Raw genomic sequence first — 22,479 nt, 5'->3', positions numbered from 1 at the left:
ATATATGAACTATCACTCTCTGTTTGAAAGTTCTATTTAACGACAAAGAAGTGGTAGCAGTGAACAGACCAGTGTAGTTACACAATATTCTCTGAATACTATTTATGCCCAGCTAACCTCCTGTTCTCTTTTTATGACTGCTTCTTGAACAATTAAGTAGCAATAATAACTTCCCAGAAAAAAAGACAGTCCTTGTAAAAAGAAGGACTGAATAAAAGAAAATATACTTCCAGAGCAGGCATCAGATTTTATTCCTGAAGCAACGGTGTATGACAGAGCTCCACATAAGTTTTAAATTGTTTAGGATAAAAGGTTTCTTCAGACAAGGAATCTACTTTGATGCTAGCAGGATAAGGATTCCCATTCTGAGGAAATCAGACATATTCCATCATCCCAACCCCAGAGATGATAATCCATGGAAAAAAACCCGTTTGACTAAACTGACCAAAATGGGATTAAATTTAGTAATGCAAAATGCGAAGTCATGCATTTGGATCTAATAAAATTCTAATGTGATTCACTGGTTGAAAGTGATATAGAGTAGGAAGGAATCGTGTATTAGCCAATGTCAAGATGTTTATGAGCTTTCAGCACCATGCAGCTATGGAAAAAAGCAAACATGATGCTAAAATGTATCAGAAAATTTATTTCCAGTAGTGACAGAGAAGCACTGTACAAAGCAGTAATGAGATGCCAGTCTGGATTTCTCTGTACAGTTGTGACCATCCATATTCAAGAAAGATGAACCGAAACTGGACTAGTTGCAGAGGAAGACTATTGAGGAGGATAATGAGAATGGAAATCCACTTCAGAAGGGGACTGAAAAGGCTTGGTTCAGTAGCCTGGGCAGAACAAGAGAAAGAAAATATATCAAAAAGGTCGACATTAGATCAGGAGAAGCTATTCAAGCCAAAGGGCACTGCTGGAAGAACAAAGGCACGCAGACAGGCTACAAGCACATCTAGGTAGAAAACAAGAATAAGATTTAAAACCATGTAAAAAATGGAGCTCTGCAACAGTGGGTAGGAAGAGTACAGATTTTAAAGAGCTACACAGTTTTAAGGTAGGACATGATAAATTCATGAAAGGGATGATACAATTTTGTACAATATCCAATTTCTTGACTCACTGACATAGGGAGTCCTTTCTAGTCCTGTATTCCTTGAAGGAAACCTAGATTTGAAAGTTAAATAAAGTCTTAATGAGAAGAAACAATCTATTGCAGACTACAGAGAGCTCTGGATTAATATTTTTTTCTTTTTTGTTAATGCATTTTTAAGCATTTTTGCATATGCATTTTTGTTACCTGCCTTTCTCAGTTCCAATACAGAACCAAATCTCAGTGAAATTTAACATGCATCAAAAATTATATTATTTAAATACGAGGAAGATGGGCAAAGTCTTTTTAAAGTGCTGCTAGTCGCTTCAGAGTACCTTTGAATTTACTTCTGAGACAATGACACGCACAGTTATATAACTTTAGGGAAGATGATGTCAGGACACCTAACAAGAACAATAAAACTAAAGTTCCAAAGATGACACGTGCCTTGTCTTGTTTAAAGTCAGATGCTGGAGGAATCTGCTGGTAAGTATATATGTGGTTACGCAAGGTATACAAGATCTTTTGGACTGTCCATATTTTCAGCCATGCTAAAACAGTAAGAAGGAACTAGGTGTTATCCCCATTCAACACTACCCAAGTTTTAACTCTTCCCTAATCGCACACAATAGTAATATATTTGGCTGTAACATTTATGTAAATTGAAAGTTGTATTTTTCAAAATTCACAAGCTGAAGAAGAATGGTGAATGCATGCATCTTAGTGTCTTTCATCTTCAACGCCTACTGTGCTGGAAGCTTCCTATAAAGTGATTGTGTATATGAATTCCAGATTTCAGTCCTTAGCAAGCTTTGTACCTTTGTTCATATTCCTGGATTTCTCAGGATGCTTCTGTATAAGTGTTCCCACGACATCAAAGGTATCATGGACAGAACACAGGCAGAAAATGATGGGTGTTAGCTGCCAAGACATTTTACAACTACATGAGCCTCTTAGTTGCCAAGAGGAAGATATGACTTTAACCAGGCCACTGAGCAAAAGAACAAGATGAAGCTGCTCATCATCACAGACAAGTGCTATTATAGAACAGCATGACACCAATACATTCTAGACTATATATTTTTGTTTACGCTATAAATGATATAGGTAACTATCAGGTGAACTAAAAGCCCAGAACACAGAGCACCTATTTGCCATGCAGTGCAGCTATGCAGAGCTTGACTAACTCTAACCTCTTCCGTATTTTATATCTGTAACTGCTCAGATTCACAAGAAAGCACTTAGGCAGCTTCAAGAATAAGAGTTTTCCAGGTGGTTTCAAGTTTCATAGCACAAAGGCACACGTGTTGCCATCATCAGATCTGAAATAATATATCTTAGTATGTTTATATTAGTGTGATAACATAAAAGTAAGCACAACATGGAAGGACACCTTGGTTCCTTTTATTTAAATGTAAAAATAAATAGGCACAAAGTTAATATTAAACCCACCACACTCAAATTATGCCTCTTGTATATCATACTTAAGCACCTTCCCTCACATAGTTATCAAACACAGACATTTAAACTTTTATGGACATATGTTTACAAGCTGAGAAACACGTTAGACATACCCTCCAGTTTAACGATATCTGGACAGTAAAAGTGGATCAGGGCTGCTAGAGCACAACCATCTGTACCATCTTTCAGCAGATTCTCCACCAATGGAATGCAGGGCAGCTGTTTAAGCAATGTTTGCTCCTTCCTGTAACGAGCCTACAATATAGAATGAAGAAATTCAGAGACAAAGGCTCTGAAACATATGAAGAAACAGATTCATGCTATAGGTTTTACACTCTGTTAGTGAAAAAGCAGTATTCAATAAATAGCTGGATATTCTCAGTGTTAAATTTCTGAAAACTATTCCTGTTATGCCCCATTTTGAATGGCATAAATAACAGCTAAGAGGAAAGGAACCTACAACGCTAATATCGAGCCTTTCCTTCAAAACTACCAAATTTTTATGATCTCTGTATAGCACACTGAATTAAATAACATCATATACTTTAATTAACATTCAACACTCATTATTATACAATCAGAAATGATCTGTGTGTAAACACAATGAGACAAATCCTTAGCTGGTGTAACTTCAGTTTACTGGCAAGTCAAATGACTCTGAAGTTAACGCACCTAAGAATCTTGCCCCAAATCTCATTCATATAACTGACTTAATGACAGAAATAAGGGAATCTGCATTTGATCAGCTCCATTTTTATTACTAGCATGTGTCACCATAAGCAGTCATAAACATCGAGAAGCATTAATGGTCAAGTGTTATGACCATTCAGTGGCCCAGTTATAAAAGGAAACATTTTGAAAAACAACTCGGTGTATAAAGAGATCATTAGTTCAGAACACCAAGATAGCATTTATCTGCAGTGAACATATTTTTCATGGGTTTCTTTTTTTTTTGTGGAGGGAGAGGGGGGCTTACTTAAAAAAAAATGGTATTCATCATTCTTAGTTTCTTTCCACTTCTTCCTGGGAAAACAAATGGAGGTGGAAGAAAGTGATATAGATTTTAATTTCTTAATATTATTTACTAAGACTTATTTTTAAAACAGTACTGAAGGATTACTTTTCTATTCATACCACAGAACTTCTTACGATGCCAAGAGTGTTTCTGAGTTAATTTTATGCTATTTTCATTCATCTATACACACTCAACTGGAAGTCTCCCTGGAGGGACCCTGAGAAGTCTGTGTGGATGTTACTCTTCCCAGCAAAGCTGAGAGCTGACAGTTCCTATCTCCCACTCTCCACCTTTTGGCTGTGCTGCAGCAACTGCTGATGGGGCTGCGTGGTAAGACCATTGATCCAGCTACAACATCTCTCTCTTCCTTTGTTTCTGCAGTGAATGAGCAGGCAGGGCTGGAGGTTTTATGGCTGGGGTGGGAATTGTTTAAGCTAGCTTTGCTGGCAAAAAAGTCTGTGGAACCACAGACTAACCCTGAAGGCTGTACTTACTGGCACTGGATTTCTGTCAAGGATCACATGGGATTATCTTTAGTGAATGTCAGTGTCCTCTAACTGGCCCAAGAAGTACGAGTCTAATCTGGCAACAGCAGACACATCAGTTCTAGAAAAATAAAGGGCTTGTATTTGGCCCAAAGAACTTATACTTTAACTAATTAATACTTAAAAAAAAACCCTGAGAGTTAGTCTTTATTTCATAGTTGAAATGTACTGGTATTTGTGTGTCAAGTATGCTGTCTAAAAATGAAAATGCCCGTTTTGCATTCACTAACACCAAACAAAATCATGTTAGTGTTTCATGCATTTTTAATATTCTTTTCCCCATGTTAGTAATACTCCCTACTATTTCTAATGAAATAGGCCAATCATGCTTGCAGAGAAAGTTTGGTGTTTTTCACCCTGTGGCAATCCAATGACCCACTCTGATGAAAATCCTGTAAGTTTCAAATACCATGTTAATATGTCCATGTACTTCCTCCTCAAAATGACTGAAATTAAGTCTATGAAATATTACAAATTAATTATGAAATAATGATAAAAGATACATGATAAAGATGACTAACATCATGGTCCAACAAGCCCTGTTTAATTTATATATTCTTTTAAATAGCATCTTTTTAATGCAGTGTTCGAAAATATTTGAAATTGGTAATACAGTGGTCTCGCACAGTAAGTCCTGTGAAAAAGTCTACTGTCACTTTAACGGTGCCTTCACTGGCCTTATGAACAGTGCCCACAGATGCTGGAAACTGCATCATATCATTAAAGTGGACCTAGAAAGAGGACTTAATTCATTGTAGAGAGTATGCCAGGCACGTTACTTCAGGAAAAACAAATTTATATAACCTGATATGCTAGGTTCGTTAGGGAGTAACAGGCATCATGTTTCAATTTGGTTGAAAAGCTAAACAAAATTATACTGAAAAATAAAAGACACTGGTAATTGCACTGCATTTTTAATAAACTTCCATTTGAAGAAACTCTTCTCATCAGTTACAATGTTTGCTACTAAATATGGATGCAGTAATGCAAAAGATGAACCTCTACATTTATTATAAAGCTCTAGTGCTAATTTAAACATAAATGCTAATACAGGCATCTTGTTTTTGAGATCCTAAACCAGCCTGATTTAGCGTCTTTGAGCTTATTCCACTTAAACAAGTCTAGGTATAGTCGAGACACTTGCATATAAACAAGGTCAACTAAAGATGAACCAACAGCACACCAGCTACTCTGTCGTAAGTGCTCACATGTATTCCGAGTTAATCATTAACAATGAACGCTCTTAAGCACTTACCATATAGTAGATAACATGTTATAAATTTACTTATCAGAGTAAGTTTTCATTCCTGAGCATACAGGCAGCTATCTGTCTCACTATGAAACACTTGCTCTGTGTAAAGGGAAGAGATCAAAAGGCTGGTTGAACTGTCAGAGCAGCTTGAGCCACTGCCTTCCTACTATATTATCAGTAGCACTTGGGTTTCAACTGTATCTCTACTAAACTAACCTAAATACCACTAGTTCAAGTTCTTTATGGACAACTGGCAGGCAAATTGGAGTTAGCTTTAAAACAGACTGAATATTTTATATTTGAGTATCATCTTTATGCAGTGGAGGAGAATCATTAGTAAACTAACACCTTGAGCAAAAATAGAACAAAAACATATTCTGAAATGGCTTTGAAGTAGCCACATTATTTTGTAGAAATGAGACAAAAAAAAAAAAGGTGCTTAAGTTTCTGATCACAGACAGTCCATTTTGGGTTTTTTTTGCGTTATTCCCGCCATTTAATTACGCTATCTTAATTCCAAAACAAAATTGAAGGACTCTATTGCGAAGAGCAGTGTATTTGTGTGTGTCACAACTGTAATAGATAGCATTCTAGAGAAATTGCCCATATAGCATAAAGTGTTATGGATTTGAATACTGATTAGTCTGCTGAAGACAGTACTTTTAAACTGGTTTTCCAGACACGAAGTAATTTCTGTTGTTGCCTACATGCAACTGCCTTGTTATTTTTAATTCTCTTTGCAATGTATGAACAATCTTTTACTAGTTATGACAACAAATACCTGAGGGACTGCTAGATCAGTTATTTGGTAATCCTTAGATCAAAGACAGATCACAATTAGTTCTTCGGAATTCAGACCAGAAGTATGCAATTCTGCATATACCTAAACAGCAAAACCTGTTGTAGAATAAACCATCTGAATGCATTTCAGGGATGAATTACTATATCACAGAGGAAAGTAATGATAATCCCAAGGTGACACAGCACAGAGAAAACAAACTTTATTATTATTGCAGACCTGAACAGTTACTTTTTATTGCTTTTAGTGAAATTATAGTCTCACTAAAAGTAGACTGCTTTGGGTTACATTGTGTGGGGAGAGATTAACAGCAGTCTTAAATCAGATGAAAAATTAGGGAATTCTAGGCAAATGGTGTAATGATTGCATATTGTTAAAATAAATCAGAAAATTTCAGATTCCGTGTAGCATCAACAATCAAAAACTATTTCTGGAAGTCTCTTTTAAAAAGAGAGTCAGTATCAAATAGCATATGTTTACTGAAAGCTTCTGAAAAAGTAGTTTGCAAAAAACCTGATCATTTGACATTAGTTAATAACAGGGAGCACTACCTTATACAAACCCATAGAGAACTTGACTGCTTGAAAAGTAATTCCTCATCCAGCATCATATCTTACATTTATTTTGTGCAGATTACCTTGAAAAATAAGCTTCTGTATTATGCACACCTTTGCAGAGCAATTTCTTATAAAATTATCTTGTAGAGAGAAATGAAATGAATGATTAGACTAGCATGACATGGACAAAGCCATTCCCAAAATAAGCTATTTGATCAAAGTGAAGCAGTTGGGCAAACTTACAGGAACCAGTTTCCAAAACCATTTGGTAGGAGACTTCAGAGGAAGCAGTAGGAAAAAAGAAAAAAAGCAAAAAGCAAAGAGGAAGAATTTATCAGATTTCATAAATTACTTTTATAAAGCAATTTTCTTTAACATTCTCAGTTTTGTGTAACAGTGAATTGTAATTTAATGGTAAGCATTACTGCACTGTAACCTCTGCATATTGAGCTAATTAGCAGAAATAACACTGGAGAAATATGTCTGCAGTCTTTGTAGATCAACATTATAATTTTCCCACATGAACAGACAAGATTGTCAGATCAATGCAGTTTTATTTAATGCTTTCACACATCTAATTGTACCCTACATATGCAATCCGACTGAAGAATTCATTTGAGACTTGAAGTCATGATATCACAAGCATCAAAATGAACTCCAGCAGCACATATGGGGAAGCAGGGAAGCTAAAGCAATGGGAAAAGGTATAAACACACTGTAGTACAGTCCAACCAATTGCAGTGAAGTTTGCATTAGTTACTTCAAGCCAAACAGTTATGTTTATAACATTTAACAATATTTTTAAACAATCATATGACAGTTTTCAGAACAACAAGAGGTGCAGGCAGTTATATTTTTGCAATGACAAATCACATTAGCATCAGCTGCATGATGTGCAATGACCTGAAACGTAGATGGAGTTGTGGCTACTGGCAGAGAAATGATCAGAACTGATACATAAAATTCTGAACTCATACATGATCAAAAAATAAAACCCCAAATTATAAAGCTTTACAAATATAAAATTTGACCTAAAAGCTTAGTCCTAAGCACACAGTGAATAGTGAATTTTTCTATAACTCTATACACTAGTAATACTTCTACTATTAAGAAAACAACACATTGTGTAGCAGTATTATAAATACACAGAAAATTTCACCACTCTATTGATTTCATTGTAGAAATTTAAAAAAAAAAAAAAATCAAACCAATTACCGAAGGGGAGGAAAGAATATGTTTTTTATTTTTTAATGAAGTGTTTTCTGGAAACGGTGAAAAGCTAGTTTCAAAACTACTATGGAAAAAACTGCTATGGAAGCTTATTCTTTTACATAGTTGTTAAAATACTGCACTTCTATAAAACCCTTAAAATAACTGTAGTAATGAAACAAAGCTTTTATGTAAAAAAGCTATTGTACATGAAAGGGCGCGCATTAGTAACACGCCTATTCTCAACATTCTTTTCCTCCATTTAACTGGACTGTTACAGTGGAGAATCCCAAAGCCACTCAGAAGAAATGAACTATGAGATGCATGTTCATGCGTGGTTCTAGACGTTTCAGTCATACCCAACTAAAGCACCTTCCACAGGGTTCAGTTTCTCTTCTCCTCACTGAAGTATAGTCAATGTATGAAAAAGTACGTGAATTTGAAAACAAATTATCTTAATTTTCAACTGCAATCAGGAACTCTAAGCCATATCCTAAAGCAAGTTTTAGGTAAATCGACCGAGATCAGACCTGGGCTGCCTATCATTCTACTTAACACTGATAGGAACATTCTTCTTTAATTTATCAAGGTGAAGTGTATTTCAGACTCGGACTCAAAAGGTCCATCAATATCTATTTACTGATAGGCTGAAAAACTACTCTTTGGAAAAAAGCAAACATTTGTTTCAATTCCAAAGACTAGCTCTCTGTAACAGTACAAAGTGAACTCAAAACTAACAATCCAATATATATTTTTATTTGTCCACTTGGCTGAAACTATGGTTGAGACAACTATGAATATGCTTCAAGAGGCTGAAAGACTGAAGATAATAAAGTTTAAATTCAAACATACTGTAAGATTTATAAATATACATTTTGTAAAGGCACTTAAAAAAAAAAGAGATAAAGAAAAGCTGAAATCTCTTGGACAACATAATGAGAATTCAACAGCTGTTGAATTGGTACTTTATATCAACAGAAATAAACTTTTTTCCCCTGCAACTTATTAAAAATTGGTCACTATAAAACAAACTGAGCAGAGAATCCTGTGACTTCTCCCAACATAATGGGAATTCAACAGCTGTTGAATTGGTACTTTATATCAACAGAAATAAACTTTTTTCCCCTGCAACTTATTAAAAATTGGTCACTATAAAACAAACTGAGCAGAGAATCCTGACTGACTTCTCCCAATGTTTAAAAAAAACCCCAAAACAACAAACAAAAACCAACCACAAAACAAAAGAACAAAACAGTCCCTCGGGTTGAGGGCTTACAGTTTTACAAGAAGGTTGTTTAATCCCCCCTAACAAGAAGTTGTAAACATGACCGTGATAAATTTAACTTGGTATAAATTCATCCTATGGTGCCAAAAAATGGTAGTCATGCCCTTCATTAAATACTTGTTTCTGCTGTCCTCCTTGCACCATCATTTGTGTTCATGCAGCTGTGCATTAATTGCATTAATTGGATCAAGAAGCTGATCCTGCTGCAAACTTTTCTTCTTTACAGGTTAGCTTTTGCTAGCAGTGTGAATTTATGACACATTAAATTGAAAGTGGAACTATGGCATTAGTATTTTACCTTCACGCAAAAAGTTGCACTGTTTAAACTAATTTTTAAAAAAGTTTAAAGAATTCAGGTCTTCGGATGAATACTCTTACATTTGTTTCTCTCATAGGATTTTCACTGATTTGGCTTAAATCTGTTAAGGCTGATTCAGTTTAAATCACAAAAGCAGATGGAAAAATAACAGGTTTTTGAGAAAGCTTCAACTACATTGAAAATCAGTAGTTTAGCCAGTGCAACCGTACATTCGCTACATGTTATTCAATGGAAGCCTGAAAACCAAAGCTATGCACTACAAAACTTGAAATCCTAATTCTGAAAGAAGATGCAGAGACTCTACCAGAAAAAGACGAGGTTACCACAAATCACCGGCTGACCAAGATCCACAGAGGACTACCTGGAACTAAAAATCATACATACTCCTTCCTCTCTTATCTTCTACAGGAAGCTAGCAGAAGAAAGTGAAGGAAAACAAAAGCAACCTCATAATCTGTTAATACTGTTTTTATCTATCCAGAAATAGAAAATAGGTATATCTTATCAGTTGTATCATTTATTAATCTGTGTATATGACACAATTTTTAGAAATGTAGAGATTTACTATTTATTGCAAAAAGGTTCACCACAGATTTGTAGCAAGGTAGCAAAGCATTAATTTGAGGATTGTGCTGAAATTATTTTTCACAACTGATATAAATTTATGAGTTTATCACAGTGGGAAATTATAAAAGAATTAAAGAGTCTACTCAGTAACTTTGTTTCACCTTTTAGGTACATAACTTTGCTGCTTCTTGGCTAGAAATTAAAACTAAAGAAAAGCTTTCCCTAATGACTAGAATGATCTATTCTTCCCATGTTTCTTTGGCCATGTTTCTTGTTTCTTTGGCCATCTATCTAAATCAGCAGAATAGGCATTTAAATTTAGTTCAGGTTCAAAACCTGACCACACCTTAGAAACTCTGAAACTTAAATATCCAAAGGTGTTTGGCTAGAGCAGAAGGGAGATTGCAAAGTTTCTTAAATTTTAGAACGGAATCATCACCTTTTGAACTGCTAACTAATGGACCTAAATTACAAAACAGAGCCCCAACCTGAAAAGGATGGTGGAAGACAGAAAAGAGGCACAATGAAACATTCCAGTTCCCCTTCATGCTAAGTTTTGAAATACAAATAGAAGCAGCAGTTAGGAGTTTAAAAACATCAAAGAAAGAAAACAAAACAATTGAATTCAAATACTGAGAATTAACCTACAACTGTAATATGAGCATAGAAAATGCTATACTTAATAAATATATAGAAGTATAACTTAATTTTTCCATAAAAATGGAAAACCATGTAATAATATTGCTTTAATTAATACAAAGGCAGAATTCAATCCTCCCCCCCGCCTTTTTTTAAGAAAATCTACTGATACTAATAACTAAACATAGGCATAGCATGAAATGAAAAAAAAAAGAAAAAAAAGGACAAAATCACACTAATTAGTATTCAGATAAAAAATATATACATATTTCAGCAATACCCAAACTTGATATAGGAATTTAGCTACAGTTATCTCACAGCTCTGCTGAGATATATGAGGCAAGGTCAATGCCATGAAGTTACAGGATGTGTCACTGATTCTGTGCTATAAAAAGAGGAATGCATGGACTGATGCAATATGGAGACAGATAATCAGGGTAAAACACCTGGGTATCTGGGAATAAATACGAGGAGATGCTTGACAGGAGTCGCATCATAATTTAACAGAACCTTCTGTTCGAAACTCTGACCAACTTGATTTGATGCAATTGATCCATCCAACGGATCTGCATTATAGTTTTCTTTGGAAAGCTAGCGTTCAGTATGATCTGCAGTTAAGAAATACAGGTTTTAGTTATGGTGTTTAATGTGTTTTGAAATCTCAGATACTTGCATGTGTGCAATCACCATTAGCTTTAGCAAAAGTAAGTGAAAATCTGGGAAATACTGTGAGGCATATGACAAAAAGAATGGCTGAGATTCCAGAGTAGTTAATTAGCCATCAGTTGAATAGACCAGTGTTTCTCAAAGAAAACCTGGAGTTAAATAATCTGAATGACTTGAAAATATGTTGCCGTCTTCCTGCACGCAAAAAGTTCAGTAATTCAAATTCCTTAAATACTTCAAAATATAGTTGACTGAATATTTCATATTCTCGACTTATCTTCTAGAAGCAGATTCCATTTTATCATCGTATTCACTGAAACTTTAATGTACAAATGATATTTTGACTCATTATCGAAGTAATTTTATCCTCATTTTTCTCATGTACTTAAATGTGAAGGATGGCTAACTTTCTAATAGCCTTTTTTTTTTTTTAAACCATAACCCGCAATAAATTTACTGTTAGAAGAGACATCTAGGGGTCAACTGGAGCCTGAGGTTTTGCCCGTGCTGAGATTTTAGCTAATAAAGCTATGCTAATACAACCCCCTAGCATGGAATACCTTACTTGACAATGTACTTTATGCAGCTGAATCCCACACTGAGGCAAATAACATAACATGTACCTGGGATAATAGTATTGAAAATCCAGTGTATAGAAGAGAAGGCCTTAATTACAAACTTTTCCATGATATGGCAACTGTAGCATGATTTGGCTATTTTGCAAATGCATTTGTACATTGGCCAACAGAACAGGGCTCTGATTGTGTTGTAGCTTCACAATTCATATGAAAAACACCATAAATGCATATACCATTTTTATGCAAATGTTTTATTCCGCTGGATCAGAGTTACAGACTATGCAAGTCTTTCAACAGTTGATTCAAGAATGCTGACATTAAAGATAAATTATAAACTAAAAATTTTATCTTGCTATTCCTAATATAAAATGCAAACTGTAAGTGAAAATAAACATTACTGAATTTTTACAGATACAGATAATTTTATGGCATTGCTCTGATAATAATGTTCTCTTTGATATATCTTTGTTTACCATATTAAGACTCTCACGCACTTTGGATTTTAAAAATTCTCATCTTTAAAAGTGACCTAAAAACCACACAAAACTTCCTACTACTTCTTTTAGGAAAAAGAAAAATCACTAGAGGTGTGAGGATCATAGGTTATCTCCCCACCCCCCGCTTACTTTGTTTTATCTAAATTTGAGAAATGAACTTGTCAAGGACATCTTATTCTCCAGATTTCTATGCTATTATCACTATTTAACACAGATTAAATTTTCCGTATCAGATTATATGCATCGGGGTCACGCTACTATTGTAAAAAATACCATTTTCTTTTGCCGAGTCACATACTAACTAGCCTTCACCATTCCTTATACTTAAAGAGAAACCACAAGTGCAAGGACATTCATGCTTTTTGAAGCTGAACTTCTAATCTAGCCAGGTAACACAACTCCTTCAGAGTTGCTTACGTGAAAACAAACCAGGAAGGGAACTAGGATTACGGCCCTGCAGCAGTCAGGAAATCTGTTCTGCAATCAAGCGCAGGGATAATACCAAAGGGTGTTCAAACTGATTACCAATTCCCCAATAATAATTATATCACAATAGGATAAATGATCTCATTCTGAAGCAAGCAATTTTACATACTCCGGAACTGTATGCTATCCTTCCGTATTTTGATGGGTATAATGCTGCTTAATTATCTGAGCTCCGCAAACAAAAGGAAAAAAATCCTGTTAGGAAAGGGAATCAAACATAATCTGTTTTTATTGTATATATAATAAAACCTCTAATCAACCAGTAATTTGGATCATAGCCAGAGCAATGCTTCCCATGATGCCACATACAGATTTCTCTTTTGAGATGCATGCAATTCACAAGGAAAACAACATTAAAAATCATCAATAAAAATGTGGTGGTCTTTTTCATATCAAATCTGACCACAGTTTTAATTCATTTGAAAGTATTCATTAATCTTAATAAATTCCCTAGGACTAACATAACATGTTTCCTTACTATCAAAGATTTATTTGTCAAAAAGGACAACTGGGAATAAGAAGTGCAACTCTTTCAGTGTTACATTTAAATGGATATTTTCATGGAAACGATAATACTAATAACAAAATGACTGAATACTAAAAGTTTGCCTTCTTTAACAAGCAGTTACAAGTTCAAAGTCTGCAAATGTATATTTACCTATACATACTATATGCAAGTAGTTTTTGTTTACAGATAAATGCTTATTTTTGTTTAAAATATTTTAACTCCTACACCTACCTTTTGACCTCCTGCAGATTCTGCACTGTGATGCTCTTTTAGTTTTTGTTCCTGTTCCATTATGTCTTTCAAATGTTCATTTACCTAGAGACAAAATAGCTTATTCAATGGTCTGTTCTAAGGAACAAGTCATAGAAATTGTAAGTTTTCAAAAGGTCTATAAATCACTACCACTGAGTTAACTGAAAAGATTAAACAAATATTTCAGACTATAGCCCTGAAGCGTAATCAGCAAACGCCAGTTTCAGATGCAGTCTGGGGTCACTAGTTGTTAGCTTTACGTTGTACAAACTAACCTGCCCCTTATTATGCTCCATCACATTTGATTAACAGTGTATCCTTGTTACTTGATTTGATTATACACTGAAGGTAGATCACTTCAAGCAAGATGTGTTCAAATACTAACAGAATACCTTGGTTTTAAATCATGATAAATTACACAATAAGATGACAACTCTTAAAGAGCCAAAAAGAGACCCTTGAGCAGCCGTCACGGCATCTCGACATGACAGTGACTGCTAAGATGTTGTATGTAATGTATATTACAGGATTTTATTTAGACTTCCCATTTATTGGGTTCACATAACATGTTTAACTTATTTCTGCAAACTTTGCTTTTTATTATCCGTACACAGCAGATGAAGGAACAGTCTGTATCAGACACAGTCTTGACATACCTACCTACATACATGTCCTACCCACTCATCTCTAATCGAAACATATAGACTACAAAGAAAACCACAGCTTGCTTTTCCAGTACTCATACCTTGTTTATCCAGTACATGACAGCATCCTCAATGTCATAAGGTAGATCTGTAGCTTGGAAGAAGGATGAATACTGCCGAGTGCATGCAATCACTTTCTCAACGCTGACCATCTCTACAGTATATGCCATCATAAGAGTATCGATCATGGCCAAGTGAGCACTCTACAAAGAGAAGCAGCAATATCTAATTAGTTTGCAAATCAAAAGATCACTTGCTTACGTATCGTTTCTGAACATAGCCACATACATGCAAACACCAAAACTGTCAATGCTACAAGTTTTCTGCCTGGTTGTCAGTTTTTGAATGAAAGACAAATGAAGACAAACACACGTAACAGATTTGAGAACGCAATACAAACGACAAGGACATTAATTTAAAAAATGCTTATTGCAAATTAAAATAACTTCTGTAACAAAATTAACACCAAAAATAAAGAACTGGAAATTGAAAGAATAAGCAATTTTAATGATTCAAACATTACATCACTTTTAACAGAGCTAAAGAGATCTTTTAAATTTCTCACCCTAGTGAAACCAAAAACCCCTGCCTGATCAATGTTATTTGTACTGGAAATAAAAGCCGAGACTGCCTGGTAAACAACCTTCATCATCATGAAAACGCTGCATTAATAAGTGGAAGTTTATCTATTTTTAAAGTCATAAGCCAGGAAGAAGACACAGTTATAGTAATCTTAAGTAAAAAACCAAAGATGATAGAAAATATTTATTTTTCTTCTAGTAAACTAATTATCTCATGCAGATGCAGCTATATATGCACAACTAGGTTTAAAATCAGCATATACTGATAAATAAAATATAGCTTCTGTTAAAAGAGAAGGTATATTTCTCCTGGTGTTGTTATGTATTGAAAGACAATGGCTATTTCATAGTTTGTAATAATCAAAAACACCACCACCCCCCAAACCAACAACAAAAAGAGGATGACAACCAGGATTTACATTAGATTTTTGTGACTGAATAAGAAAATGATGGCGGGTTGTAGAGGCAGTGCCTACAGCTAAACAGATTTGCTTCATGATAAGAAGAACAGCAACAGCTTTCTAAGTATTAAGCAACAATTCCCATGAACCAGAACAATTTCCAAAGACAGTATTTTTTAAAACATTGGCTTTAAACACAGCTCACGATGCAAACAAAGATTCCAAACACTTGTTAACACCATCACTTCAATTCTAGAAAAAATATTCATATAAACATCTCACAAGGTAGCTGTAACAGCCATGGCAACAGCAACGAATAACATGAGTCACACAGCAATACGCTATCTAATGATGATAGTTAAGGTAGTACATGCACATCATTTATTCCAGAATTCCCAGCAGGAAAAAGATGAACAGATCCAGACTTTGTGCTGCCCTTAGTGTTTGTATCACCGATGAAAGTGATGACGCTGGCCTCAGAAGCAGGCAGCAGCACATACCCATTTTTTTAATGCAGTTAAGCTGCTTTGTTTGACAAAAAAAGGCAAACTATACTTACTTTATCTACTAATTAAAGACATTCACAAAACTGTTCCTGACAGCCAGCCTTCCTGGGATGAGCTTATTCTCCTTGGACCCTGGATGTGACCTGAGAGCCCCTGTCTGCCACACACTCCATCCATGCTCCTAGCACAAGTAGTGCAGCTAGGCTAGGAACCAGCGCCTCTTCACTCCTGTCACCATTGATTGATTTATTCAGAATAAACTCTTTTCACCATATTCATCTGCCTTATGAATTTATTTACAGACCTTTAGTGGACAACTACTGATACAAGCTCTTAGGTGCGAATGAAGGAAAGAGTTGGGGAGCTGAATTCTTGTCACCCAAGTATTTAAGAAGGAAAAGACAGAGAGCATTGCCCATGACCAGCCTCCTGAGCAACCTGCACTCCTGTGTGAAATATGGCAATTCTGTACATAGATACAAAAGAGTCACTCCTTTGTTGGCCCAGCAATGCTGTGCAGAGAAGGAGTTCAGATAGAGTATCACTAACTACTAGTAAAGTCCCAAAACCTTATGAGGGATTGCAGAGCCTGGGTCAGCCATACAAATCCATGCAGTTCTGCAGGAGTTTCCAGCTCAGACTGCAGAAGGGTAATTTAGCAAGTGCAAAACAGGAAGGAAGAAGGGAAGACTTGGATCGTCTCTGACATCCAGAGGTCATTGCTCTAATGGTCTTTCCTTGCTACATCTTTGTTGCCCAGTCTGAACAGCACCTGGTTTAAAACCTTGTGCCATTTCCAGAACCTCCCCAGAAAATGAAATGGAGATATTAAAATAGCAAGAAAATGCTGGATTTGCTTTTTAAGAGGAGGTAGTGCACAAAACGTGTTTTCCAGCCAGATGTAAGAGCAGCCTCGTACAGAGTGCTACTGCTAGAGGTGTGCTAAGAGTCATCTGTGCTGATCCAGAACCGCTCGGACTGCCTGCTGCACAAGAAGATTGTTTTCATCCCCTGCTTGCGGGGTGGACACAGCCTTCCAGTTGAGGTCTGACAACCGAGGAAGCTCCAAGCAGGTTTGGAGGCAGGGGCTTCTTCCCCAGCTGTTGATCCACAACTAGTTCACTGGCTACTGTGCCTGTGCTCTGAGACCAGCCTGCAAGAAAAGCAATCTCTGGCAACTTTCCCAGAGAGAATTTAGTAGCCTTCACCTCCCGTATGCTGGATCATCAGTTTCTCTGGAAAACTTGATCGTGCCTATGAAGTGGATTGCCAATGGAGAGAGAAAGCCACCGAAGTGTTGCTAGAACTGCCAATACGCTCAATACGTTATAAATACATTGGGAAAATTAAATTATTTACAACTAGCTAGCTGAGTCACATTTTCAATGTTTCTAGCAAATTATTAATGAACTGCAAACTACTTAAGCAAACAGAGGGAACAATGAAAGGGATGACCTTAGATAATACTCTGTACTATCAAAACCAAGTGTAATAAACTTTTACCCATGCTGACTGGATCCATGTCACCACTCTATTTTAGATAAGCTATCAAATCACAAGCATCTTCAGAGTCTCAAAAGTGACTCCAAATTATTTTCTTTATAATCCAGGCAGGACGCTCAAAAGGAGCTTTTTTTAAAAATAGTAAATAATAAAAAGAAGAATTTGAGTCAACTTGCATCTATTAACCTGAGAAACAAACTACAAAATTGCTATTTTTCCCAGTTAGCAAAAATCAAACTTTATTTTATAAATAATTTCTTTACTAATAAAAATACTTAAAACTATTAACATCTATGGATTTTTCCGGTGGTTTTTTTTTGTTTGTTTTTTTTTTTTTTTAAAAAGGAGGTAAAGAAAGAAAGAGAAAACTATGTCATTCCACATACAGCTCTACTGGTTTTCTTCCACTCATTCTGGAAAGAGTCAGACAAGCTGCATTCTTTTACATCTTTTAATTCACTATGCTCAACAAGAAAGACTAAATTAAAAACCGCACTACAAAAATAGTATCCTGCTGTTCCAAATACAGGGTTTATCAGCGTAACTGCTGAAGTTCTCTAAAAAACCAATTTTTAAGAAGTTCTACTGATAGTAAATAGAGTTCCATTTTTTGTACATCTCTCGCTGAACAGCATATTTTAGGTACAGCTAAAAAAAGCAAGAGGGAGAGGTCACTTTTACTAGTCGGATCCACAATTATGACTGAATTATGACACAAGGAAGCAACCTTTCATATCTGAGGGGAAAATTCTGAGCTGGGCAGAAACTAGGATCAGCTGCTCAGCAATGTCTTCTTTCTCTGGCCCAGCCTGTAATACAGTGCCTGAAGGAACTCCCCACCAGGAGCTGCTGCTGACTGGTACCAAGACGGTACTCTAAATGCTGCTATTCCCTCCAAGATGTCAGCATTCTGACACGCAGCATAAAAAAATCCCAGGCAGCATTTCGTGCTGTCACATACCTCCCACATCCAGAACTGCAGCAAGGTATATTTGAATAAGGACGCATGATTTCAAAAAAAATCATTTTTTAGAGAAATAATAATAAAAAAATCAGTAACATGTTAAATTACACAGAGTAGAATACAAAACCATTAGAGAAATATATTAAAAAAAAATCAAGATCAACATAGCAGCAGTGAACAACACAGCAAATAATACAGTGTTTTATCACAAAACTTATGCAGAGATTTGGTTTAAGCCAATTAAAAAAAGATCTTTTCATTCTTTGCATTGTACTACAATGGGGCAAAGTACTAAAGTCTTACATGGCACACTGCAAAATATTAAAAAAATTTAAAAAAATACAAAATGCTGGATTCTTAGAGGTATTTTATTTTCTAAGACACAAACATGGTTTTGTCTTTCCCAGCTACACCCTGCACAGAATGCAGGAGTTTTAACTTTACAAGAGTTTTTAATCTTTACAATCTCGTGTAATTACTAGTTAGTTTCTGCCCTGTAATGTAGGTTCCACAGCTTTAGTTTCTACTGCTGAATAGTTCAGTAAGAAGCTTACTGAACTGTAGAAGAAAAATTATTCTGAGCCTGACTGCTAATGCTTTCTCTGTCTGCTTAATCTTTGATTATGGAGCTTGTTCCACCTCCCTTGAAGAACTGCAAACAACTTCATTAAAAAGTGTACTAAGCAAAAGGTGTATATGATACTGTACAAACAGATGCTTATGGATAAATACTGCATATTATAGACAGCTCCTATATTATTACCTACTACTAAGGGTATTTCTCATATTCCATTAAACGATATTCAAGTCAGGAGTTCTCTTTTGACCTGCCCCTTTAGGAAAATCACAGACAAAACCATTTCCCACTATGGTGCTTGAAGAAAGGGGCAGAAAGAAAACAGAGGATATAATTGTTATCCTCGTGCTACAATAACTAACTAACTAAATAGACTCTTTCCTTGAGTATTTTATTGAAAGAGAGAGTCCCCTAATCTCACTATGCTGTGCAGAAGAGATTTTATCTTTGACAAAATATGTTTTTTGTAAACAGGAATATGTATTTCTGTTCTTATTGAAGCTGGTCATACTTAAAAAAAGTCTTCACACTATAGTTCTCACTTGCACAATAAACATATATTTCTAGCTAAATTCCCTAAAGATTTTGCCTACACTGGATCAGGCACTTGAGCAAAGAACAGAAGAGATCAGTCTTGAGCAAAGAAGAGAAGAGATCAGCTCTCTACAACTAGTTGGGAGAACATTTATATCGCCTTTTTATCAATAGTTATGGATGTAACCAACTGTTTCTACCTGCTGAAAACAGAGGTTTCGGATCCAGATACTTCTCACAATACAGTAAAAACCAGTAACTTGAGCCAGTTACTTCAGTTAACAGTAAAGTACAGATTAAATTCTGTGGGCTTGATGAAAATTACTCTGAAGATATTACATACAAGTAAGCACTAAGATTACAAGTATGTTGAATGTTTGGTGTATTCCTAAAAATAATTGATCTGTTAATGCTAAATGTAAGTAACATTTCTTAAATTAAAACTGAAATTCCCATTAATGTTCTGCCAGTATATACTAGTTCTTAAATTAATGTTACATTTCCTTCTATGATTATTACCACAGATTGTTATCAAGACAGTGCAAAGATAACTAGAAAGAAACAAGCAAGAAAGAAAGAGAATACAATAACTAAGACAGAGATCATCCCCACAAAAAGAATCACTGAATTTATAACTGCTAGAAGGTATTGATCATATGGAATAACCATTATAGGACACGTACTTAAGGAGAAAAGACAGGTAAAAACAGAGTTGTTGATATGCAGAGTAAAAGAAAGACAGAACAGCGGGCGAGTAAGGGATTAAACAACCACAGTGAAAACATGTGCCAAGAGCACTGTGAGGGTCTCCTTCCGTACCACGCTAACCCCTGGCTCTGAATCCGGCTTTCTCGCAGATTCTGTGAACAATGCAGTTTGAGGAGGCTGAGCAGCTTTAGCCCCCCAGGCACCCTTTCCCAAAGACCCTCCCCTCAATAATCCGAGTCTCAAATGAAGCTGCTAGCGTAATGAGATACCACCTAAATTCCAAGTCTCGACTAAGAGTGGAAAAATGCAGAATTCCAGCTCAGGGAAAGCATAGGCCAAGGCTTGATACTGCAGTAGGTGAGGAAGGGATTGATGAGCAGAGCCAATAGGTGATAACTCTATTACAAACTTCAAAGCTATTGCTTCATTTCACCACCATTCGTAGAGTAAAATGAAGACAATTCTGATACTACAAAGGAAACAAGTGTTTTAAAAGATGTTGATCAACAAAATAGAGCAGTCTGAAGTAGTCAGTTCTGCCCCGTTTGGTGATTTTTTGGCCCCAATTCTTCTCCAGCCTCACACAGTACTTATGGCTACCACAATTCTAAAATAACCCCAGTTGTCTAGTTATTCTTGTCCTGCAATGGAATGATCATGTCGAATTACCTCCTCACCGCATTTTCCTGAAGAACAAGCGCTTGACTCTGATAAGATGCTTGTTCAGCAAGAACGGGCATTACTGAGTCATGCTAAACACATCGTAGCAGGTTCTGCAAGGTAGAGGGAATGTTTTTTAATTTCAATATTTATTATAACCTTCTGTATTTGGTTAACTATTTAAATTTAGTAATCAATTATATAAATATATATAAACCATCATTATTTGACTGACTATACACATCTGACATGGGAAATGTAATTAATTTCTAACAAAATGATTTGTTAAGTACAGATACTTGCTGAGTTAAGCATTTTGATAGCACTTATAAGTTCTTCTACCTAAGGTTTCCTCATTATGCTTGTTAGGGAATTTCATAATTTGATCTATTAACTCAATCCTAACTACTTAACAGAGATTCCCAGATTCTTTCTGAATCTGGGAATCCTAACTAAGTGCGACCTTGCCCCACTCCAGGTCACAGTGAAACAAAATACCTGCATGACATGCACTGGAGTCAAGAACCAGCAAATGCTGCTCATCGCATTATTTTTATTTTTGTCATATTTTATAGTTTCACACTACCTACTTTGATTTTTTTTTTTTAAATATGTTTAACAATTACTCCAGAAGTTGCCTGTATCCTATTTACTGGAAGGATCAAGTGCCTAATGGTAAAAACCACAAAGGCACTTCAGTGCCTTTATGCCAAATACCCCATGTTTCAAAAATAAAACGTTTGTGGTTGGATAGGTTGAACTAAACCGAGAAATTAATGTAGGATAACTGATAACAAGATAGTTATACACATTTAGACGAATAAATAGCACCAACCTCAAACTTCCCAGAGCATTTTGTTTTTGCAGATAATTAAGGAGTTTCCTAGATCACACTGTCAAATCCTGTCCAGATAAACCAGAAACAAAAATCACTTACAAAAAATTATATTCTGTTGCTTAAGTGCACCGTCTCCTTGCTTTTATGCTCTGGACATTTAAACCAAGAACAAGCAGTAATTATATAAAATACCATCTTGATTTCTTCTGTCACAACAATCTCCACCAATCTTTGAAGAATACAGGAGGGGGAAAAAGAGAAACAGGGCTTCGGTTATAAACCAACTATATCCATATATAAATAAAAAGTAGTTCCTTCTTCCTGACTCACTCATACTTGCATAGTAATGACATTAAAAGCAGTGGTTTAACTTCTCTGGCAGCTCAGCTAAAACACCTCCAGAGGCAGTTATCACCAGGAAGTATCCAAGCCTGTTCATCTCGGAACATCTGCTGAAGGAACACAGCCTTAGGAGTGCTGGAGAACTACCACTTCCTCATGGAGATACAGGAGCAGTGACAAGACAAGCTGGGTTGCTACAGAATTTGGGATGAAGAGTTCAGGTTTGGGTGATGTGCCATAAGTACACAAGAGAGGAAGTTAGAAAGGGAAAGAGAGAAAAGAGGCTGAGGTCCCAAAATAAAAATATATGTAGGGCTGGGGTACTAATTCGTGGAGATGAGAGTGGAGGAGGAGAGAGAGGCATGTCTTCTCCAGTGCATGACTTAGCCTGGCACTGCGCCACAACGTGCTACAAGGCCCACTGACA

The 22,479-nt window shown here is 35.8% G+C and overlaps 1 protein-coding gene across 1 annotated transcript in view; it reads right to left on the bottom strand.

Moving 5' to 3' along the window:
* Positions 1 to 22,479, bottom strand: part of CAMSAP2 (calmodulin regulated spectrin associated protein family member 2) — a 92,870-nt gene that overhangs the window by 31,176 nt on the left and 39,215 nt on the right. Inside the window, exons 3-5 of the mRNA XM_019473108.1 lie at positions 14,480 to 14,641; positions 13,714 to 13,797; positions 2,674 to 2,815 (exon numbers count right to left, since the gene is read on the bottom strand). Coding sequence (XP_019328653.1) covers positions 2,674 to 2,815; positions 13,714 to 13,797; positions 14,480 to 14,641 — 388 coding nt within the window. The remainder of the gene's footprint in view (positions 1 to 2,673; positions 2,816 to 13,713; positions 13,798 to 14,479; positions 14,642 to 22,479) is intronic.

This window comes from Aptenodytes forsteri, unplaced genomic scaffold (genome assembly GCF_000699145.1).
Source record: "Aptenodytes forsteri isolate BGI_AS27 unplaced genomic scaffold, ASM69914v1 Scaffold181, whole genome shotgun sequence".
Taxonomy (NCBI): Eukaryota; Metazoa; Chordata; class Aves; order Sphenisciformes; family Spheniscidae; genus Aptenodytes; species Aptenodytes forsteri.
The sequence above is the reverse complement of the archived record's forward strand: the minus strand, read 5'-3'. Positions and strand labels throughout refer to the sequence as shown.